Source organism: Arvicanthis niloticus, chromosome 26 (genome assembly GCF_011762505.2).
Source record: "Arvicanthis niloticus isolate mArvNil1 chromosome 26, mArvNil1.pat.X, whole genome shotgun sequence".
NCBI classification, from domain to species: Eukaryota; Metazoa; Chordata; class Mammalia; order Rodentia; family Muridae; genus Arvicanthis; species Arvicanthis niloticus.
The window spans coordinates 8000291-8025698 of NC_133434.1; the positions used below are offsets into that span (position 1 = coordinate 8000291).

A 25408-nucleotide genomic window follows, 5' to 3' on the forward strand; every position below is an offset into this window, starting at 1 on the left:
TGAAGTTATAATTAGGAATAGATGTGTATATACAGATACATGTGTGCATGCAATAACAATTAGAGTAACAAGAGGCCGTGAATCTGAAGGAGAGTGGGAAGGGATAGATAGGAGAGTTTGGAGTGAAGAAAGGCAAGGGAGAAATGTAATTATATTATGATCTAAAATTTTTAAAAAGAAAAAAATTAACGTTAAAAATTAAAGCTAAATTTGTCAACTTTAATGAACATATTTAAAACTACTACCCAAAGGGGGGTGGAGAAAAAATACACACACACACACACACACACACACACACACACACATACATACACATACATACATATACATATATGAGGGAAAGTCTCATTATTCTTTAGAGATTGAGAGATATCCCAATACTCTTGCTCAATTACTGTTCTTTTTTCTTTTTGTAATTTTTGTCTTTTTGCTTAAGATTGTCTTACATATAGTGGATGAAGCTTCTGTGAGAGAGACATTCTTTTCTGAGTAGATACTACTTCCAAAAAAGGCAAATAACAATAACTAAGACTAAGCCAATATAAGACTAACATAAGTGAATCTCACTCTCTGTGCTAAGGATCTATCAGCAGAGGCCAATGGCAAGATTGATGTTATGTCACACAAGTGATTTTATTATCATTATTATTATTATTATTATTATTATTATTATTATTATTATTGGATAAGCAGAACCTATAAACATACAAAAAGATGAGATTGTGGAGTGTTTAAATAATACTCTTTGTTTTAAATGTTCCAAGTTACCTTCATCTATGAAGATTTCACATTAAAATTTTACATCTTGACATAGAAAGAATTCCAGGGCAACATATTCAATCATTTTATCTTTCTAACCCTCAGATATTGGTTTCTTCCCATGCAGTATCTTTCTCAGGGCTATCTTTACTTCCTTATTCCTCAAAGTATAGATCAAAGGGTTCAGCATTGGTGCTACCAAGTTCATCAGAATTTGTACTACAGTTCCCAGCATGGGGTTTGGTGTAGGCTGTAGGTATACAGTGATTATAGGTCCATAGGCACAGAGGATAGCAATGAGATGGGCGCTGCAGGTGGAGAAGGCACGCTGACGCCCCTCAGTTGAATGAATTCTCAAGATGGAGACTGTGATTCGAGTATAGGATACAAGAATCAGGAGAAAGCAGACAAGAGACACTAGACCAACGTTAGTGAAGCTCACTCTCTGTGCTAAGGAGGTATCACCAGAGGCCAATGGCAAGATGGCTGGTATGTCACAGAAGAAGTGATCTACTTCATTGGGACCACAGTAAGGCAAAGTGAAGGTGAGGGAAGTTAAGACACTGGAATGGAGGCATCCTAGTAGCCATGTGCCCACAGCTAGTGCCACACAGATCCTAGAATTCATGATGACTGAGTACCGTAGAGGGTGACAAATGGCAGCAAAGCGGTCATAGGCCATCACTGTATACAAAAAGCACTCGATGCTCCCAAGGAAATGAAAGAAGAAGAGCTGAGAGACACAGTCTTGGTAGGAGATAAGTCTGCTCAGCCCCATGAGGTAAAGGAGCATTTTTGGACAGGTCACAGAAGAGAAACCCATATCAAATATGGACAAATTCCCGAGGAAAAAGTACATGGGTGTATGAAGGCGGGTAGAGGAAATAACAGCCATGAGGATAGACACATTTCCCACCAGGGTGCAGGTATAGAAGGGCAGGAATAACACAAAAAGCATAGTCTCCAAGCCCTCTGTGTGTGGGATTCCCAGGAGGATGAACTCAGTCACCACTGAGCAGTTTTTTATCTCCATGAGAGGCAGCTCTAAGAGAGGAAGAAGAAGCAAGGGTGGTGGAGAATGTCTTGGCTCAGTATCCACAGGGTGCACATGACAAGAAAATGAAATGCAACCGGCAGTGTTTTGACTCTATGCCACAGAAAGATCGTTTGTGATCCAATTTACAAAAACGCTTGCTATAGCCAACTGAATGTTTCGTCCATGAAATAGTTTTGCTGTATTGATTCCAAATACAGATGTTTCTCGTTAAATTAACCCTGAGTGAAGATCACATTTGAGAAAGTAAGGACAATATCCACATAAATATATGCTGTTCCTTCACCATAGTGGAGAGATATCAAGCCTCAAAATAATTAAAACATTTTTTCACATCACTAGAGTTAGGAACTACAATTTCAACACCGTTGTATTTGCAATTCATGATTAAAAACAGCCTTAGACTTTACCCCTTTGTTCATGAAGTAAGATTAACTCATTACTACTAGACAACTCAAAACAGGTTTATTTAATCTCAGCTCATTTAATTCTCACAGAATGATCTGCTTTGGATATGGAACAAAGTAAATATTAAAGTATTGGATAGGACAAGCAACTCAGCTAAATACAGGTTAATGGCAGAAATTAAAATCTAAATTTTTTTTTTTTTTTTTTTAGATATCAGTCTTTCCAATGTATGACATCTTTGATGGCTTTGTTCATATTGCTGCACCTGTTGGACCAGACAAAAATATTATTTCTGTTCTTGCTCCCTTAGCAAACAATGAAAGATTAATGTCTCTTTCTGACTTTCACACAAGCACATGTGCACATACACATGATTGTGAAGTCTAGGAGTGCATTATGTCACATTATAACTTTAGCCCTGGTGGAAAGTATAATACTGGTCATTATTAAGTGCTGAGAAATTAAAGCTCTCAAGATAAAATAGATCAGTGCCTAGAAAACCTAGATAAATTGATTTTCTTTACAAATATTTATGTGAAAGATCAGATAGCTATCTTCCTAAATAACCTTGTAAAGCAGTTGATACTATCTACCTGTGCTTTTACTACATTCCACTAAGTATTTACTTACTTGGCCCTCATAACTGGAAAACACTTTCTATTGTTTTACATAGAAAAAAAAAGAAAGAAAGAGAGAGAGAAAGAGAGAGAGAGAGAGAGAGAGAGAGAGAGAGAGAGAGAGAGAGAGAGAGAACAAAGAAAAGGAATAGGCTACAAACAAGAGCCACACATATATTTATAATACCCATTCCTAATATCTGTCATCCATTTAATAGAAATGCAAATAAAGCTACCTAGATACAGGCTTTATTGGGAATTTATATTTTATTAAGCGTTTTGAATCAAGCACAAATTCTTTGTAAAAGGAAATATTAAGAATAGTATTTGTGAGCGGATGTGCAAGCAAGATTGAAAAAATAGAAAACAATTGCTATGTTGTATTTTTATCAGTGAATGTTTCTATACATTCTGAATTCTGAGATCATTTGTAAACAAGCATTTTAAATTCTCTTCTATGGATAACATGTACTATGAGCAGATATGAACATGATGCTTAGATGACTTACAAGAAGGAAGTTTTCTCTATAAGCTTCTGTCCATTGGTCTTTCTATGACTGTTAATTCACATTGAAATTGGAGATCTTTGGAAAAACCACTGAGGGATCTCTCATGTTCACTAAAGCTCTTATTAGCCAAGCAACAGGGACAGTGACAAAATAAATGAATGTACCTCCATCTTCGACAAAAATGTCTTCCAGGCAACTTCATTATTTTATCATATATGGAAATTTAAATATTCTTGGAGTCCTTTAAAGCCCTTCAGAACCAGAGAATGCATGTTATTCCAAGAGGTATCTGGACAAAAAGAATAATCAGATACTAGTAAGAATCCAACTAAGATATTTCTAAGAATGCCTCATTTAGTGGCATTACTTTGAAATTGTTTTAAATAATAACATGAAAGTAAAAATGGTAGAGCCATATCCAGACATTCTATTTCCATGACTGACCTGGGAAGAAAGAAAAATACAATGGCTATAATTCAGTCTGGGACCCATATAGATATCACCCCTCAGCATAACTACCTACTATTAGGTTATCAAATGTCAGCCATATACCTCAGTCTTTTTCAAATGTCCAATTCCAAATATTTTAGTCTACAATTTTCATACTTCTTGCTCTGGACTCAATTGGGTTTCCAAAAGTATAAGCATAAATAAAATACCTCAAAACACTAGGTCATCTTGTTGAGAGGGAACTTGATTAAAGTTAAGGTTATAAGGGTGATTGATCCAAAAGAAGCAATGTTCTTATATACAAGGAAGAACCCCCCAGATTACTTTTTCTCTCATTTCTCACTCTGTGTTTCACCACCCGATGATACGGTGATAACATGGCTGTGCCAGTTTCCTAAACCAATCCTAATGCAAGCCTTCACATTATCTTGGATGGTTGTATATGCCCAGTGTTTGTGGCAGGCCTTCATAATAATAGCAGACAAAAATATTCTAATTTTTATTAGCTTGATTTGGAAATATAGCTCCAATTTCTGATTTCCAGATAAACATGCTTTTCAACTGTAAAAAAAAAAAAAAAAAGTGACTTCCAAAAGCAGAAGTAGATCTCCACATGACTTTTCCAGAATTAAGTATTTATACACATTAGTCAAAATATGTTAAAATCTGCAATAAATAAGAAAATTTGCTGTAAACTTAACCCTCTTTTGCATGAATTTCATATATTTATAATCTGATCTTTTTTGAAAAAACACAAACTTCATATTCTCAAACAACTGAAAATAAATAAAACATAAGATATTGAAATAGAGAAAAACCAAAGATTAACTGCCAAAATTTAGCTATTTGAAAAAACTGAAAACTATTGCTCTCTGATGATGATTTCTGAAAAAACAAAAAAGACACTTACCCAACTAATGTGCAGAAAAGCAAACAGAATCATATGTGGAGTAGCTATACATGAATTACTCAAAGTAAGTTATTAAAATGTAACAAATATTTATAAAAACTGACTAATAAGCATAAAATATAAATATTCACACAAAATACATTCTATTCCAACTGTGCAATTAGTTAATTAAGATCTTGGTGGGTGAAAGGCATTTGTTATCTTCCAGTTTTATGGGTTGGGAATCTAAGCATTACCTAATTGCATATCAGGAGTTCTGCCAGGGAACCTTATGAGGTTGTTGTAAAGCTGCCAGTTGGGAACTGGGACTTCAATCATACCTGAAGTGCCCACCAGGGAAACCTCTGGGCTACTCTCCAACTGAGACCTGAGACAGTATGGGTTCGTAACCTGTGAAGTGCCTTCGCCAAGGAAATCAAACCAAAATACTACAAAGTGAAGAATACCATTGAGATGGATGGGAGACACAGCTGTTTACAATCTAATCTCATTCAACCACCCCTGCTACCTTCTATTGCTAGAACCAATATGCTAAATTCAAGCAGAAAATGTCATTGTAGAGCAACAGAGGAGACAGTGATGTAGTAAATTACTGACTACCTTGGGAAACCCAGATATTTGTAGTTTTCAGAATCAAAATGGAAATAATTTCTTACCCTATCACAAACAGAACCCAATTTGACATAGATTCAAGATTTAAAACTGAGAAATAAAGCCATAAAAATTAAGGTCCAATTAAAGATAAAATAGTAAAATATAAATACATCCAAATATAACAGGAATCAAAAAACTTAGACATAATAGTCATATTTAAAAACTAAAAATTCAGACTTTCATTTGTAGTATCATTTTTTTTACAAACATACAATTAATATATTTAACAACATTTTTAAATTACAACATGTGATGAGATGAAGATGCTTCCTTAAATCAATGTGAATCAACATGGACTATTATGAATATCTACTGTCTGTTGATTTTAATCTTGCTAACATTTTATGGTTCCTAGTTTAAGCATTTTTCAATATACTCATAAAGCATATGTAATAACTATATCAGTTAACCTAAAAAGTTATGCCGTTTGCACTGCCACCAAATCAGTAACTAAAAGATGAGCTGATTTCCCCCAGGTCTTCAAATGCATTTGTTCATTCTACCTACAATGTACAGACAGTTTACAACTATCAGACAGTTTTAGTAGGGGAAGACACTTTCACAAGTATGTCAAAATCTTACTGGAAAAAAAAAAAGAGCATTGCTGCTCTTTGGACTCTATATTGGGTGTTCAGATAGTTCTGGAAGCTCCCTTAGATTCTTTTGAAGCACCATTTTGACACTGCTATTGCCCACATTTGCAATCCTTTATGTAGCACTCAGAAGTGATGCCACCCTTTTAACACAGGCCACTCCAGTCATAACCATCTCCTCCTTGCATCAATGCCTGCTTCCTCATTTCTCAAGAAAATGTTTCTTCTTTTGTGTTTTGCGCTCTGTCAAATCAAGCACGTGTTTCCATCAGATATCTTTCTAAAAATACTTTCCTTCTTTTTTCATAGATTATATTTCTTCGGATTTTTGCTCATTTGGCATTTCAGGTCGTCTGTCTCTGAAAAGGTAGTTTTACACTTGAAGCTAATGTTCCACGTGTAATGAGGACTCGGATGAACCTGGGGCATGAAAGTGTTCTCAGATATCTGTGAGTGAGTGAATGAATGAATGAATGAAGAGTGAGTGAATGAATTAATAAATGATTAAATGAATGAATTTTTCTCCTTGTGTGAATTTCTTGCATTAGTGTTGATTTGTTTTCCATGTTAGCACTCCTACCCCAAGTGCCAGCTCCACATGAAAATAAAAATTGAAAAGAGCAGGTCATCTTACCACAGACCTTTTCTACTCTCTCTGGCTTGCATTATGCCAACCCAATCAATCAGGCTTCTCCCTAGCACAGAAACAGAACACCAGCTGCAACCTCTTCTCCTCTGCATCCACATCTCCTATGGATCCTACAATCTGTCCCTTCTTGCCCTCCCTCACCCCACTTTTCAATGTGTCCCAGACCCCAACTCAGGCAGACAACCCTTATTTAACAACAGGCCATACCTGCCCGAAGACCAGGTAGGCTGCGCAAAGACCTCTCTACTCTCTCTGGCAATCCCCAGACCCTGTCCCTCAGACATGTCCCTAGCACTTCAACAGAACACTAGCCAAGGCCTCATTTCCCCCAAGGCTCATATCTCCTGTGAATCCCCGAGATCAGGACCATTACTCCCTAACATCCTTCCCCTACTTGTCACTGTACCCCAACCTCAAGCACCGTCAGGCATTCCCTGTGAAAACATCAGCCAACTAATTTAATAAAACAGGCAACACACAGTCATCACAGTACATGAAAATTTAAAGAGGAAATAGAAACCGAACACCCACTCAACAAAGACAAACTCAGAAAGCAGTGCCTCGACCTATAGCCACCCCAAACCCAGATGCCTAGGTGCCAGTGCAGCAATGCAATCAATAATAGCCAGGAAAATACATTGTCACTAGAGACCAGCCATCCTGCTGCAGCAGATCCTGAACACTCCAACATAGACGAGGGAAAATGCTTTAAAAGCAACTATATGAAGATGATGGAAATCCTTATAAAGGAAATAAATAAATGTTGGTTTACGAATCCCGAATCACAATGGGCAGCATCCACCCATATCAATCACAGATTAAGAAAATATCCTACAGTCTTGACTACCACCCCATCTTATGTAAGCATTTTCTCAATTGAGGTTTCCTTGTGTGAGATGATGCTAACCCGTGTCAAGTTGACGTAAAACTGGCCACCACAGTTTGTTCCTTTGTTTCAGTGGAAGTAGCAGTCTCACAGGCTTCAGCACGCTCAACTGTATTCCCGAGCTGTTGTAGGTGGTATCACCTCTAGGCTGATTGTTCTGGATACTATAAGGAAGCAAGCTGAGGAAGCCATCAGGAGCAGTACTGAAGCAGCCCTCCTCAGTGATCTCTGCATCAGCTCCTGCCTCAAGGTTTGTGCCTGGTCCGATTTCCTGCCTCGACTTTCCTCACAGAATTGTGGTTCGGGGTCTGTAAACCAAATAAACTCATTCCTCCACAAGTTGCTTTTAACCACTGTGTTTTATAGCAGCAATAGTAACACTAAGACAAACCAACAACCACCACCAACATAACAAAACTATGGAATTTCCAAAGCCAAAAAAAAAAAAAAAAAAAAAAAAGGCTGATGCGGATTTTCTTATGTGTTCTTCTTCTCAAACAAAACTGCATATAAGTAAGTCTTGCTCTTAACATCTCCCCCACAAGAAAACATAATGAACTAATGAAAAATGAAACAATTATAGAATAAACGGGGTTCTAATAAAAGGACTAATTTGAACAAATTGTATTGTTTAGAAAAATCAAATTATACTTGATAATAACAGTGATACAAGGTTGAATGATTTAATAAGGTATCTGTGAGCCTAATGTTTTGATTTTTTAAAAATTTTTAAAAATTACTTATAAATTTAAAAAAAATGAATTGTACTGGTCCAACTATTGAATTTTGAAGTAAATATATTTAATTTGAAGACAAGCTGTCAATTCAAAGTGAGGCTATGATGAGAAAAGGCCCCGTGGGAAAATGTGAAGACCAAAGCAGAGCTAGATCAAGTCTCAGAAGTGACAGAGGTAGATACGGATGCTACACATTAAATATGGCTCCCCGGGAGTTACAACAGGGCTATCAGCGTTACTCTCACATATCTCTGTGAACCATGAACCGACTGGGTGTTATACAGGAGGAGAATTATGGCTGTCAGATAATCACCTTCATTAGTTGTGACAATCATCTGGCCATTGCAATTTTCACTGGCTACATTTTCCCTGACCTCCTCCACCCGCCTCAGGTCTGCTTTCACAAGGCCCTGTGAACCAGCTTTCATCAGCTGCTGATTCACTGGCTCTTCTCAGAAAGGTATCCATGGAAACCAAATGCAGAGACAAAGGGAGGCACACACAAAAACAGATTAACATCGATTTTAAGTCTACTGTAGCCTTTCTTTGGAACCTTTACAAATGTTTCTAGCATGGCTAATGCCAAAAACTTACAAACCTTTTATATGCTGTCATTAAGGTAAACGTTAGAAATACTGTCTGGTAATAGTATCATAAAGCAAAAGTAAAGCATAGTCATATGTCACTTAACAGAGGGAACAGCCCAGAAAACATAATGTAACAATTTATGTTAGCATGTAAAATCACAGAGTGAATTTGTACAAACCTAAATGTAATTTAAAGAAACCCTAAACACAAGGTGATTCGGATTCTAGTCCAAGGAATAGGACATTCTGTTTTATAGAAAGCCAAAGATTTTATAAGTAGACGTGCACTCTCATATATCCATAAACTGTAATGCTATAGATATACAAACCAGTGCACAACTGTTCGTTATCACTGCCAAGGATTTTTTTTACCAAATTTTTTTCTCATCTTATGATTCCTCAGCCTTTGCCTCTCCTGCATTTTTTTCTAGTGCTCAAATCTTCTCTATGTCTGACTTTTCCAAAACTTCAAATCCTCACAGCGACTAAAAATGATTTATGTGTCATTTCCTTCTTCAAGCTTACCTGACATTTCCAGGTCAGAATGACTTCTTTCATCTGGAGCCACTTCAAATTTTAAGTGGACTGCTCTTATGATCATTTGTGTGCAATTTGTTTCATACTTTCGACGAAAACCTGCCTGATTCATAGTTTTTATTCTCTATAGTTTCTTCACACATTCTTATTAAATTGTAAGTAAGCCGGGCAGTGGTGGCGCACGCCTTTAATCCCAGCACTTGGGAGGCAGAGCCAGGCGGATTTCTGAGTTCGAGGCCAGCCTGGTCTACAGAGTGAGTTCCAGGACAGCCAGGGCTACACAGAGAAACCCTGTCTCGAAAAACCAAAAAAAAAAAAAAAAAAAATTGTAAGTAAACGTTGGCTAAATGAATGCATTAGTTAATTAAAATGAGTAGGAATATTCTGAGTCCTGAGGCCCCTACCTGGAACACAGAACTCCTTCACTAATACATAAGTTTATACATTAACCATACTGGAACTCCAATCTATTTTAATTTTTTTTAAAGTCGGGAATCAAAAATAAGACAATTACAGTGCATTGTGTGGGTCTGGTCTAAATGTTTCTGTTTAGCTCTGATCACCATTGAGTTCCAAGTGCTTAGCCGTGGCTCTAAAATAGTACAATTGGCATAGGCTGTGGGACAACTCCACAAGGATATCATTTACAAGGAACTATCCAGCCCCATATTACAAATGGCTAAAGACACTCAGCTGTGCCCAGACTCTGGCACCAAGCCACTGTGGGGAAAAAAACCTGAAGAAGGAATTGGTGGCATTAGATGCATAGAGGTACCCAGTCCCTGTCCATTGGAAATTGCAACAGACACAGTGATAAGACAGGCAACAAGATAATATAACATCTTATTCTAAAGCAATCAGTATCTATAATTATCTCTATGGTCATCTACAGCACTACATTTAAATCCTGAATTTGAAACTCTGAGATACCAGAGTTTCTCATTTTACATGGAGATATAGTTTGATCTTTCAGTGTTCTGATAGTTTATTACACACAAAATAATTGCTTCAGATAATATTAAAATGTTACTTGTCTCTAACACTCCAGAAAGAACATATTGTTTATCAGTCTATCACAAGACAGATTTTCATTTATTATGGGTTCTGAATGATTTTAAGGTGTTATTAAAAATATTACTCTTATTGCACTGTAATTGTCTTTTTTTAAATCCTAGACTCAAACAGGAATTTCAACTAGATAGGAATTCCATAATGGCTAATGCTAAAAGCACTTTCTAAAGATGAGGGCGCTCTCTACACTATAAAATGACTGCATAATCTTATATACCAGGGAAGGAGTTCTGTCTTCCACTTAGGGTTTTAAGGCCTCAAAATATTCCTACTCATATTAATGATCTAATACATTAATTTAGCCAAACTTTACTTATGTTTTAATAAGAGTGTGTGACAAACAGAAAAGTAGTTTCTCTTCGATTGGGTTTCAGGAATATGACTTTTATTTACAATGATTATATTGTTTGTAAACCTATGTGTGTGTGTGTGTGATGTTTGTATACTTATATAAAATAATAAATTGACCTTATTTACATGAAAACATCTAAGAATATGAACTAGACCCAACCTTGTATTTTCAGAAGTGGGTAGTGATATAACATACTTTAAAAGCATACACTACTATAAATAATCAGCAACTAGCTACTTAATTCAAACCACATATTCATGGTTTTCAAGTTGGACCTTCTCAAGTCTCAAATTGTTTACCCTGGTCCTGTTGTATATTTAAACTGCTTAGTCTTAATTTTTGTGTGTGTGCGATGTGCTGGCCAAAGCCAATTATGTCTACTGAAATGTGATTGATAAATTCTGCTAATGCTTCTTTGAGGTGAGAGGAGCCTAACATAGAGACTACTCAACTATTTGAAGCTGTGCTAAAAATTCTGACTGATCACTAATATTTTAATTGCAGATAAAAACTGTTCAGTGGTATAGTAAGTGGCAAGGGAAATTTTTATTATTAGTTTCTCTAAGGGAAATATTGTTAATCTTTTTTAATAGAGTAGTTTAGAAACAACCAGCCTCATTATAGAAACACAGAAAAAATAGAAGTCATTGAACTTGTTTGTGTTACCAGGCCTCCTGAGACAACCGTGTTCCTCATTTTTCTCTCATGTTTTCTATGCTATTTACATTGTTTGACATCTTAGTGTCCTATTGATTTATCACATATAAAACAATTGCTTCCCATGATAATTAAAATGCTACTTCTCTGTTTTAATGATGTGCATAATAAAGCATTTAAACTCATTAATAATTTTTTATTTATAAAGCTATGGTCATGCTTATATATGTATCAGACGGAAGCAAAATTGAATGAGCTTTTCTCATTATAATTCTACTAATTTTCCATTATAATTCCACTAATTAAAATGTGTGGGGAGGAAGCTGTGTGTTGGGATATGTATGTTTCATTCAACTTTTTTTCCCTTGGAGAAACATTCCAGAGAGAAATTAAGGCACAATCACTTTAACAAGCATTTGCGTTACTTAAAGCCAACCTGCACAGTGATTAACCTTCCTTGCCTTGTGACTCCCTCACACATGAGAATCAAAACTGGTGGGGAAAAAGTCAAACTTATAATGAGCACTAGATGCATCTGAAGTATGACACTCTGGAGATTAATTATTTTTAAAAAGTTAGCTTCCGTGATTCCCTTTGAGAGACATGACACGTTGACGTAAGTTGTAAGAGAAATTTCTGCAAAAGCGTTTTCTGTTGTGAACTTTCGGTTACCTAATTAAAACTAAGGCCCATTATGTAAATGTCAACAACTGATGGCAATAGACATTATTGCAGGGGACACATGTCCTCTGCTGTACAGGAGAGGCAGAAGAGCAAAGGTAGCATGGGGTGTAAGACCAACTCGTGGTCAGTGAGAGCAGGACCATGTAATGTTTAGCAAACTGCCCAGCCTGTCAATCAAAAACTGAGAAATAGGGATAAAGTAGTAGCCACTTATTTCACAGGTTTAGTGTTACAATAAATAAAACACGCATATGAAAGACTCATTACAGCACATATTTCATTGTAACCTTAGCCAAATCACAACAAAGTACCATTTTTGTCTTATCTCAATATTTCTTGATGGTGGCTTTACCTTACCCTCTTCTATACACAGTTATAATTTTAAAGTGGCTTACTTTAACAAGGCCTACTCACATGATTTAAATCCTATTAATCTTAGTGTAAATTTTAATCTTATAATTTTGCTATAATAGCTCACTTTCACAGATTATTAATCTCTAATAGCAGTTACAAATGAAAATGTTGCCTTTTCTAATATTTAATGAGAAATTTGGGCAAATGACAAGATTCTTTACTCTGTTTTGTTGTTGGTTGGTTGGTTTTTAGTCAAGGAGTTTTATATGCTGCTTATAATTCGTTAACTCTAGCTCTAAGACCAATGTATGTTCTAGTAACATGAAATACGTAATTCCCAAACTAATTTCTATTACTTTTATTGGGTTATATGCTCTTGAGTTTGGCATTTCAGTATCATTACCTGAAGCAAAATTACTAAAAATATAATGAAAAAATGCTCATCCAATTTTGCTTCATTCTAATATTATATATATTCACATACATTATATATAATATATGTGACTATAATTTAATGTATCAAGTATTTTATTATTAATTGAATTTAAATGCTTCACTATATACAGAATTAATTAGGATAGTTAACAGAGTCATAAATTTTCAGAAACCTGGGTAAACACTATTCTGAATGTGAGACTGAAGTTGTTATTAATGAGATTGGCATTTCAACCAGTGAACTAAGGATTAACCACTCTGTGTAGGAAGCCCTCTTCCACTTAGTTGAGGCCCATGTAAAATATAAGCACTTAAGGGTCTGCTAGGCTGATGTTGGCCATAGCTCCTGTCCTCAAATTGGTTTCTGTATTCTTGAAATTCAATATTCTTTAAAATTCTCAAATTAGAATCTATGTCTTGTTCTGAGCCCGTCACAGTCACATTCAAATGTGATTTACAATTATCCCTTCAGTTTTATAGTAGCAGACATAGTTTTCTTTGAGAGAAGTGGGCCTGAAATCTAAACAAAGAATAGTTGGTAACTAACATAACAGTCACACCCTTACATACCAACAGACATATTGTGCCTGACCTGCTGCTATTGTAGTATACAACGTTTATATCTAGGTGAAATCATCGATTAATTCCCTCACTTAACAGCCTTTATGGTAGCTTCTGGCTCTGTATACTACCTAACAAGAAGAATTTTCCAGTTCAATTCCAGGGCAATTTTCCTTTGTCCATTATCAAAGTATGTAATGTACTAATCAACACAGTCTTACCATTTAGTTCTTCTGGGCAGCCATGAACAATGACAATATCCTGTGTTTTTCTTATACACTCCAGGACTTTACTGATCAATACTCATAGGAAGTAACTGTATATATGTCTGCACTGAGATTTCATTTGCTTACCTCTGACTCCAAGAATTGCTATTATCTACTTATAAAGAAATCTTCTGTATAAATTCTTCATAATGTATTTTTAAATGAATTGTACAGTAATGTATCAATATTTTATTCTCATATCCTTAGTTCTTGCTAATACTCTCCCCACTCATCCTCCTCTCTTCTATCCCTTTAACCCTTTCCCTGATTAAATGTTACACCCAAATAGTTCTCCTTCTGTTTTCAGTTCACCATTCTAGCATTCCCTCCACTATCATAAATATCTCCTTTCTGTCTTCTCTTGCTAACTTCCTGGTCTCTATTAATATCCCAAGTTCAACATAAATCAAATTAGAGTACTATGTTGTAAAGCAATTATCCTTATTTGAGAGAGAACATACAGTAATATTTTTCTGGGCCTACATTACTTCACTCAGTATAATACTTGTTTTCAGTTCCATATATTTATCTGAAATTTTATAATTTGATTTTTCTTTGGTGCCTGATATAATTCTACTATGTGAATTCACCACATTTTGTTACCCACTTATTGTTGATAACCATATAGGATGACTCAATTTCTTAAAAACTATAAATGGAACAAAATGACAATAGCTATGTATGTATCTTCATCATAAGATATACACTACTTTGGGTATATGCCCAAGAGTGGTAGAGCTGGATTAAATGACACATATATTTTCACCTTTTTTGGCACCTTCACACTGGTGTCAGTAGTGAGAGAATAAATTTATGCTCCAAAAAACTATGTATAAGGGTTCTTTTTTGGCCAAATTCTCACCAGCATTAATTACCATTTATTTTCTTGATAAATTCATTCTGATTGAGGTTAAGATAGAATCACAAAGTAGATTTGCATTTCTTCAAAGGCTAGTGATGTTAAACACATTTTAAAGTGGTCAACTTGCCACATGTTCGATTCCATAATCATTTTCATATGTATGGTTCCTTTTTTTAAAAGCAGTAATTCTTTGAGAATGTTTGCATGTATTTTGATCATGCTCATCTCCTGTCCAACTCTTCCCATAGCCACATCTCTATCTCTACATAACAAATTCCGTGTCCATTTTTTCCTAACCAAGTCTAATGTATGTATAACAGTCAATATCAATGCTTTACTATAGCATTCACTTTCTTAATATTTATACATTTTAGTTCTTTGTATGTTCTAAATGGTGATGAATAGCTGGCAAATAGTTTCTCTCACTCCACTTCTCCTTCATCTTCTTCTTCTTTATGATACACTGAATCCAATTAGTGATGATGTCCAGATAGAAAGGGAGGTGGGTCCCACCCTGGAGCATGGAAAAGCTACTCATGGTCACATATTTAAAATAAAATGATTCTCCCTATGAGCTATCAACTACCAATTGATCCTCAGTAAGGGGTAGGCCCTAAAGAACAAATTTTGGCTGTCTATATCTTGTGCAAGTGAACACACAGTTGTAATGTTATTAGTGTGATACTCCTGTCATCTCGAGAAGATTGAATTTTACAGCATTCTTCCAGATCCTCCAGCTCTTACCATTCTTTCATGTGTAATGTTTTCATTGTTGGTCATAGGGTAGGTTAGAAAATTTTTCCTTATTAGGAAGACTCAGTCTTTTATTCTCAATACTTTGACAATTTATGCCTCTAGCCACTGACTTCTGGTCGAAGAAGAAGAAGAAGAAGAAGAAGAAGAAGAAGAAGAAGAAGAAGAAGAAGAAGAAGAAGAAGAAGAAGAAGAAGAAGAAGAAGAAGAAGAGGAGGAGGAGGAGGAGGAGGAGGAGGAGGAGGAGGAGGAGGAGGAGGAGGAGGAGGAGGAGGAGGAGGAGGAGGAGGAGGAGGAGGAGGAGGAGGAGGAGGGAGGAGGAAGAAGAGGAAGAGGAAGAGGAAGAAGAAGAAGAAGAAGAAGAAGAAGAAGAAGAAGAAGAAGAAGAAGAAGAAGAAGAAGAAGAAGAAGAAGAAGAAGAAGAAGCATCTCAGACTCATGTGGAGAGTAGCCAAAATAAGTGGGTATAAACATAAATATTGAGAAGATAGTTTGGCAATATGGCAAGACAGTAGTGGATACTGTTTAAAGACCCATGGCTTCCCAAGCCAGAGATTTTTGACCAAGATTACAGTCCAGATAAGAAATTTCCTCCCCTGGAGCAGGCATCTAATCAAATCAGAAAGAGGTTAGTTACAGTAGTGCTTTGAATGAGAACTGTCCCCCATCGTCTATGTATTTGAACAGTTGGTTACATATTGTTGGCTTTGTTTGAAATTAGGGAACCTTTGGGCTGTGAAGTCTTGCTGAAGAAAGTATGTCACTAGGAAAGGGTTTTTGAGAGTTTCTGGTCTCGCCTCATTTCCAGTTCATTCTCTCTGTTTTTTGGGTATTAGTGGAGATGTAATTGCTCAAGTCCTTGCTCCTTCTGCTATGTGTGTCAGTTGCTGGCATGCCTCTTTCCCATAACAGATTCAACAGTCTGGAACCATACGCCAAAATAAAATTCTTTTGCTTTAAGTTGTTTTTAGACATGTTCTTTTATCAGAGAACAAAAAGTAACTAATACAGAAGGTGGCACCATACAAGAAGGATATTGTTATGAATAACCTCTACCCATGCTGTTTTTTTTTATAAGAAAGTGGAACACCTTGAAACTTTGGACTAGAAAAGTGATGGACTAATATAAAAAGGACATAGCAGGCTATTGTAGTAAGAGCCTGGAACACAGTAGTGCTGAGAAGAGTGGAAAGAAGAGAGGGCTAGTTCATGAGGATGGGAAAGGGGTAGGACAAGCTCTCTATTAGCAACTGACAGAAAGGCAATTTGTAGGCTATTTTGGCAAAGAATCAGACTGCCTTTTGTAGATGTTAAGAATGTTCTTGAAGCAAAATGAAAATGTAACTGATTCAATTTTTTGTTTTTCTTTTTGGGGTGTGTGTGTGTGTGTGTGTGTGTGTGTGTGTGTGTGTTTGCATAAGATTGAATCCATGGAATAGTTACTACTTATAATTTTTATTTAGGTCTACAGTGTAAAAGACATAAGGGAAGCAGAATAAAATGTAAGTTGTACAGCTTACAGACAAAAAAAGCAATAAGAAATTCAGTGTGGGAATTAAGGCTATACTGAAAGAGAAGCTATAATTATTAAGGAGACTAGCACCCCGTGCTTTTCATGGGGAGGACAGGAATGTACCCTTTAATAAAACTACTGGAAGGCAAGACCCCACTCAGATAATCTTCCAGCTTGTACAAGAAGAAAGTCTAAGAAACTTTTCAGACTTAGAAAGCAATTTCTCTAAAGTATGAAAGTTTCTGCTAATGTGGTTGAAGGGATCAAGGGTCCATCTTAAGATCACAGCTGAATTTAGCATGTTGTCTTCATAGTAATGACAATAAAGACCTGAAAAATACAATAGTAAGTGAAAAGGAAGAGTAAGTGAGTCTTGATTTCTTTCTCTGGAGTTTCAGAGAGCTGCTGAGGACAGACTCTACATAACAATGCTGCAAGGACATCAATAAGAAGTCCCTGAGAGGAAATTGTGTTAAGTTGTAAGAACAAAACCTGGGTCATGGTGGGGACTCCAAAATCCATGAGTCATTTACCAATTAGAGTTAGATACAGAGAGTTAAACCACACAAATGGTAAATATATGTCCCAGGCCAGAACTGAAGAAGCAAAACACCCTAAGCCTTTTGAAATCCAAGTCTCAGTCAAGAAACATGGAGCTTTGATCTTTACCTTGTTGGTTTCAGTTTTATTTGGGTCCCATATTTCCTCTCTATGGCCTAATTCTCCCTTTGGGAATAGAACTGTATATTCTGTTATTTGTGTTAGAAGTATATGATTTGATGTGTGATTTTTTTAAAACGGCCTCAAAGTAAGAGATTGCCTTGTACCTTAAGAGGAACTTTGAATATTGAAATAGCATTGAGATTGTGAAAGACTATAGGGAACTTTAAAGATGGGCTAAGTGTCTTTTGCTATTTTATACTGCCATGAGCCTTTCGAAGACCGGGAATGGAAGGTAGTGGCTCGAATGAGAACTGTCCCCCATAGATTCACCTATTTAAACACTTGATTTCCTCTTGGTGTGGCTAACTGGGGAGGTCTGAACCCTTTGGAATGTGGATATTTTTTAGAAGACACATATCACTAGGTGCAGGCTTCTTGCCTCAGTTTCATGTCACTCTCTGGTTTCCAGGTATAGTTGAAAATATGATTTTTCAGCTTCTTGCTTCTGCTTTCAGGATTGCCGTTTGGTACTGTGTATTCCTGCTATATTGGACTTTTACACTGCTATAATACAATATAAACACTTCCAGAAGCCAATTTTGGCCATGGTGCTTTATCACAGTAACAAAGAGTAACTAATATAGTTAGCCTGTAGTAGTCTTGGTATATCTGCATCAACGAGCACCTTCTAGAACAGATCTGCCTTACTTTAGCTGATTCAGAGTTCAATCATAGTCTCTATATTTACTGAGGGACTCTATACCATTTACCTGAGAATAGTTTCTGGCACAGGCAGTCCTTTTCAACCCATACACACATCAAACAGTTTAAAATGTCACATAATTATCACTCTAAGGAACACACACTAGAAAATTTGGGCTAGTGAAACAACCTGCTGATTATTTTAGACCATCTCTCAGCAGATTCACAATGGACTCAAGACCCATTTCTCCACATTGTTAAGCCACGGACATTTGTTTAACTAACTATCCCATCATGTCTTACATTACCACCCTATTACTCTGCTTCCTGAGAGAGTCTTCCAAATGAATTGCCTATACTTCAATCCCATGTCAGTGTCAATTTTTGGAAAATCCAAATGAGGTAAAATGACCAATTTTACTTCTTCCATGGTAGAAGCAATTGAGTAAGATGAGGTTGGAGGTATCCTCCCCATGTTTTATGTGTACACAGGAAAAAATAAATAATTCATCAAAATATTATAGCAATTTAAAAAAAAAAAAGGACTCATTAGATTTTAGGAACCTCTTTATTTGTGAATAAAATGAACAAATACTGACATAGACAGATAGCAAGATACTACACAGAGACAAAGTTGGCATAACTTCATCTTGGGCTACCATACTAGGTAAAAATAATAATAATAATAATTCCAGACATATAAGACCATATAGAAATCCAAAAAGGAACACTCAATCAAAGAAAGAACAGTAAATCAAAGAAAGAAATGTTTAAAAGAATAACATGAAAAATCTTGTGATATAATATTCAGGGAAACAAACATACGCTATACATAAAAATGAAACAATAAAAATAGAGAAAAACTGAGAATGTTGATTTCCTGGATAAATTGAAGATAGGAGATAGTAATTCTGGTAGGAAATTCACTAGTTAGCTTTTCCCTTTGTAGGAAGAGGACTACAAATGTCATCATAGCTCTTTATACTTAATGGAGTTTTCATTGACATTATTTCCTGGTTTTTAGTATCTGAATATATATATAATATATATATATATACATATATATATGCTTAGAATATATATATATTATATATATTCTAATATATATATTCTATATTATATATATAATATTATATATATATTCTAATATATATATATTAGAATATATATAATATATATTAATATATATATAAGAATATATATATATGCTTAGAAAGATCTTTCCAGAGTAGCTTGTTTACATGAAGGGGCAGTTTAGATCCTACATGGAGACATGAGGACACCCAGCAAATTTCAGAGCAGCTAAGGTGAAGGGTTGCTTAAGGAGGCAGTCATTTTAGTAAAATTTTCCCTCCAATCTAAGAACAAGAGGCTGAGTTGTATACAAGCCTGGCAAACAGAGGTCATGTGGATTTTACCTTCCTGCAAAAGATATTCCCCGTTTAAATGGCAAAGAGTTATAATATACCAACTCACGAAATTAACTCTCACCCACACTCCAAAGGAGACAAGACGTGTTGGTTCTCCATGAATAGGATATTTTAGCCATTATTCAGATGCAACATGCAAGGAAACAAAGTATTCAATCATCAACTTCCTTTCTGTGAAACTGCTTCCTGTTCCTTCCTCACGAGGGTGGGGGTGGGGGGTGGGATGGGGTGGGGGTGGTGGATGGTGCTGCGGGGGGGGGGGCGGGGGGAGGCATTTCTTTCGCCTTCATTTTCTACCCAGGTCATAATATTATTATTGGATTTACCGTTAGTTGCAGGTCTGCTGTTTGTTTATTTATTTATTTGTATCCATTATTTATTTATTTTAACCTACATATTTTCACTACCCACAGAAAGGTTTAGAATCTTTACCTCTTTATCCCTGTGTCTTAACAGAATCTCTTGTGGGATGAAATCCAAATAAGTAGAAAAAAAGTGAGCAGGACTCACTCCAGTTTTTAAAAATTCTTGTAAGATTTTCCCGCCTCAGAAACTATAACCAGGAAATAAAAAAAGAGAGAGAGGATAGACATGCAGAAAACATGAAATAGTCTGACATATATTTCTGGATTCCTCTTTAAAACATTTTTTTAAACGATGCGTATGAATGTGTGTCTATGCCAGGGTATGTGTATCTGAGTACAGGTTTTCTTAGTGATCAGAGTCACTGAATCCCCCTGGAGATGGAGTTACAGCAGATTAGGATCTACATGATGTAGATATTGGAAACTGAATGGATCCTGAATGAGTCCTATGCCAGGGCACTCTGTATTACCTGCTGAACCATCTCACTAGCTCCTCCAGATTCCTCATTAGGCTCTCTTCCTTTTATTTAAACTGACAGACAAGGGAAAAAATAACAGAAAGAATCTCAAGAATATTGACTGGGGTAAAGGTTTGCTACCTTACAGCAACACCCTTTCAGCAACTCTACAGTTCATTTCAGTGGCTGGAGGAAGAGAGGTCACGTTGCTAGATTTCCTTGGATACCCCTATTTAGCAAGTAAAGCAGAAGGAAGACTGGTCTCCATGCTGCTTCTTGCCTTTTCTTTTATTGTGTTCTTCCCTGTGCTAATTCATTATTATTATTATTATTATTATTATTATTATTATTATTATTATACAAATTATTCAACAAATTTAATAGAAACTATATTCCCCAAACAAAGTAGCCTCCTTATTAAATCAAAAATGTAAACTTGGTGGATTGAAATAGTACACTTATCTTGGAGCACATATTAAGGGAAAAAATATCAGGTAATTCATGAAAGTAATCCAAAGCTTAACACTTTCAGTAAACAGAGAAGTCAATGACATAATACAGCAATAGCACAGATACATCATTGTCCTTCATTGCACTGAGCAAGGCTAGGGCAGGTTCCGGCTTTCTACCAGTCTAGTCTCATCTCCAAAAGATTTCACTAGCTTTTCTCTCTTCTCATTCATAAGCCAGATGTTCACAGTCAATACCAGCATCCAGCCTCAACCCAAACAGCTTCATTTGCTAAGTAGGCTAGCATGCCAGCACCTCTGATTTGGCCAAACCCATCTTCAGGACCTGACTCAAAGCTTTTCTCTGTATAGAACTTTTTATGACTCGTAAATAATAAGATGCTATTTGGAGCCACAAGAATGTGACTCTTTCCAGTAACTATGCAGATTGGAAGATGGCTTCTCTAAAGCAGACATCTGAGGACAACTTACTACATCCAAAATGAAGAAATCACTACACAAAGAGGGCAAAGAAATCACTACACAAAGGGATGAGGGGTGAAAAAAGATATGAAAAGTTAAGATGACCAAACAAGGAAAATAATGAGGAGAAGAAAGTGGAAGGGTTGAAAGGAAGGGACATTTTTTTGTCATGAAAATATAATCTCAAAAATAAGCAACAATAACATCAAAAATAAGGACACCCAGAGTGCACCAGGTACTCTGCTTACCAGGTAGAGCATTACCTGTGTAATATTCTTTATCAATAGTATAATATCCACGAGGGAGTGGTTTCTAGAGTCACAAAACCTGGAGTCTCCCTTCTACCATTTATTCCTTGGTCATTCTTTTAAAAATCTCATTTCAGCTCTTTGCCTCACAGTCCTTTACATAGTAAAATTAGGATAATTTCAAATATATTTACGAAAGCCGGGTAAAAGTGTTATACCTCCCTTAACATATAGATGAGGTATCCATGACTGGTCATTCATTACAACTGCTCAGGAAGAAAGGCGGTTTTATGTAGAACCCTCCACAGTGACGATTTCACCTCTTTATTTCTGAGACTGTAGATCAATGGGTTTAGCATAGGGGTGACCAGATTATTTAAGACCTGCACAGTTGCATCCAGCCAAGGGCTTGGAGTTGGCCTTAAGTATATGAGGACCACTGGCATGTAGAAAAGCAAGATAGCAGTGAGGTGGGCGCTGCAGGTGGAGAAGGCTCTACGACGGCCCTCAGCAGAGCGGATCTGCAGAATAGAGCAAACGATGAAGCTGTAGGAGGTGAGGATGAGGAGGAAGCAGCTGAGTGGCATCAGGCCCACACTGATGAACCCCACCATCTCCAGGGCTGATGTGTCTGCACAAGCCAGCTTGAGCATCACGGGGATATCACAGAAGTAGTAGTCCACCTCATTGGGACCACAGTAGGGCAACTGGAAGGTGAGAGTAGTTAGAAAAGTAGCCTGAATGCAGCCAAAAAATGATGTCCCCGTGGCCAGGATGGCACATACTCTGTGGCTCATAATGATGGAGTAGCGTAGAGGGTAGCAAATGGCCACAAAACGGTCATAAGCCATCACTGTGTACAGGAAACACTCAGTACAACCAAGGAAATGGTAGAAGAAGAGCTGGCTCACGCAGCCTGCATAGGAGATGGCTCTGCTATTTCCTGAGAGGTAGAACAGCATCTTGGGAGAGCTCACAGAAGGGAAAAATATGTCGAAAATAGACAACTTACATAGGAAGAAGTACATGGGGGTGTGGAGCCGACTGGAGGAGATAATTGCCAGTAAGATTAATAAGTTTCCCATCAGGGTGAAGATGTAAAAAGACAAAAACAGGACAAAGAGCATGGTCTCCAGACCCTCTGTGTTTGGGATGCCAAGCAGGATAAACTGAGTCACTACAGAACGATTCTTCATAGCTTTGAGACTATCTGACTTTAGAAGGATTCAAACTCACCAGTCTGAATACCAGTATCAGATTAGAAAACTTTTCCTGAAAGCTTTGAGTGTGCTTACTCTGGGGCAAATTTTTTTCTTACGATAGGCAGGGGTCTGATTTACATACTCATATTAAATACTATAATTGCCTCCTTGAGGGTAAGTCTACTTAGTTATCAGAAGAAATGATCACCTTTGCCAGGAACAACAGTTTAGAGATATATTAAAAATATTTTCATGTAAAACATATTTTCCTATTGCATTTCCTGTGAGCCTTTTTTATGTTTTGAGTTCTTGTGGGGTCTTTAATTAATACACTCCTACTATGCATTTCTTTCTGCAAAATAACAGAAAAAGGTTTGTATTATAAATCATGAAAATTAATGTCAATATGGCTTCTTCTTATTAGTTCCACTGGTTAAAATAATTTGTACAATACCTCATGTACGTCTGTTAAATGAAATTCACAATTATTTTAACAAAATCAAGAACAGCAGACATAACCTGAACTATATAATACAGTGATGTGATACTTGGAGGTATACTTAGCAGGAATTTAAATTCTAATTAAAATCCTCCATTCTTTTACATATCTGAAACCAACTTCTGGAAGAAGCTTAATTTGATATTAGTATTTTGAAATTATGTGCATATAAACATTTATTAAATGACATTATTAATAACTTTATGCCATATATCAAATTAAATCTCTTTAGAACTGAGCTTTCCCAAATGTCTAGGTCTTTGACAGCTGAGTGTCCCTGCATATTTTGGACCTTTTATCCTAAGAAGACAGAGACTGCTCAGAAATATTAGCCAAAGAAACAGCAGTTTAAAAGGTATCAAATTCAGGTTACTACAATAAAGTGACAGAAAAATGACCCACATTGAAGTAGAATAAAGTCAAGAAATACTATCACTGAGGTGAATTGTCTAAGTGGAATGCATGATGCCTGGGTTTGTAGGGGCTTCTTTCCTTGATTCACCTTGGTTTAATGAAATTAAACAATATCAATAATATGCCTGCTTTTCTTTCTTCCTTCCTTCTTTCCTTCTCTTCTCCCTTCCTTCCTTTCTTCCTTCTTTTTATCTTCCCCTACACACAAACAATGAATACTTACTTTGTTTCAAAGATAGATACATCTTTTTAAAACGTGATTATTTTGTAACACTGTATCTATGAAAGTGGCAACTACTATTAATAATCAATCCTATAGACTATCAATAGAACTCTAGCTACATTAAGGCACTTATCTTGGTTTCAAAGCTAATATATGACAGACATGTTTTCTTTGTGCTCTTTATCTTTTGAGAAGTCACTCTTCTGTTCTTCTCTGTTCAAAAAACTTGCTCTGCTGCTAGACAGGACCCTTGGTAGTAGATGCTCACAGCTACTTTTCTTGAATGTTGGAAAACTATCTATGTCTTACTTCTTCCAGGTTTGTTTTTTTAAAAAATCTTTTCTAGTTTAAGAAATTATATAAAATATTTTTATATGTGTAAAAACTAAAATTAGTATTATCTCCAAAATAGGGATGGTTTGGTCTTAGGCAAAGAAGATAATCATTTTCCTACAGAAATTATTCCTTCTGAGAATAAGTAGACTTACCCTGAAGGAGGTAACTGTAGCATTTGATATGTGTTCGTAGATCAGGCCCCTGCCTATAATAAGAAAGAAAGTTGCCCCATGTTAAAAGCATACCCAAAACTTTCACCATCAAAAGTTTTATAATCTGACACTGGTGTTTAGACTAGTGACTGAATTTTTTCAAAGTCATGATATTCAGAATGGGAGTTCAGATTGAAATCTGTGGCAAATGCCCCTAAACACCCTTTCTAAAAATAATGACTGAGCCATCCTGTGTTTCTAATCTCACACTCCTTTGGATACAATAAAGACAGTCAGAAGAGAAGTAGTGGAATTATAGAGTAGGGAGTGGAGGACTTCTTCTTGATAACGACTCTAGCCACACCTGAATAATCTCTCTAAGCAAGTCACCTTCCCGTGTGCTTTCCATCTTCACTTCTTGCTCAGCAAAGGCTCTCAGAGGTCTCTACTTGCTTATGATCAGACATATTCTGACTCAATATTCTAATCTTTTAGGTCCATTAGAAAAAAAGAGGTGTCCCAAAGACAAGGAAGGACTCATGTGTGGCCCAGCGAGTATGAGAGGGAGTTGGAGTCCACCTGGACACAGGGGTACTCACATCATCCTCCCTGGAATGCTGTTCATGCTTTGCACACTGAAGTAGCAGGACCTGACATTTATATTCTTTGTCAGAGGCAAATGCACTACAGACAAAAGAGTTCCCCTTGCCCTGTTTATGAAACAGAAAGTCTCACGGGGCTTGCATAACCAGCATCAGAACATTTTCCATAGACTGTTTTCTGGGAAGTGCCTGGCAGAGCCTCTTAAGACCTCTGTGGTACCTAGGGATAAGTGTGCAGAAACAATTATTTTGCCAACTTCATTCATCATTCAATCATCAAATAACAGTGATGACATCATTGCAAAGAGATATTATGAACTGGGA

At 36.4% G+C, this 25408-nt stretch overlaps 2 protein-coding genes across 4 annotated transcripts; both read right to left on the minus strand.

Annotated features, from left to right (window-relative positions):
- Nucleotides 1–730: 730 nt before the first annotated feature.
- LOC143438836 (olfactory receptor 10D3-like) lies at nucleotides 731–2028 on the minus strand. Its single transcript, XM_076924520.1, has one exon. The coding sequence runs from the start codon at nucleotides 1790–1792 to the stop codon at nucleotides 854–856; it is 939 nt and encodes a 312-aa protein (XP_076780635.1). The 5' UTR covers nucleotides 1793–2028; the 3' UTR covers nucleotides 731–853.
- Nucleotides 2029–19943: 17915 nt separating this feature from the next.
- On the minus strand, nucleotides 19944–25207 carry LOC143439020 (olfactory receptor 10D1B-like). 3 transcript variants are annotated; one of them, XM_076924735.1, is made up of 3 exons: nucleotides 25082–25207; nucleotides 24483–24535; nucleotides 19944–23210 (listed from the first exon to the last, which is right to left on the minus strand). In XM_076924735.1, exon 3 carries the CDS (start codon nucleotides 22850–22852, stop codon nucleotides 21917–21919), a length of 936 nt encoding a protein of 311 aa, XP_076780850.1. In that variant the 5' UTR covers nucleotides 22853–23210; nucleotides 24483–24535; nucleotides 25082–25207; the 3' UTR covers nucleotides 19944–21916. The 3 variants fall into 3 exon arrangements, with proteins under 3 accessions (XP_076780850.1, XP_076780852.1, XP_076780851.1); XM_076924737.1 differs by having other exon boundaries at nucleotides 24873–25181; XM_076924736.1 differs by having other exon boundaries at nucleotides 24483–25181.
- Nucleotides 25208–25408: the final 201 nt, after the last annotated feature.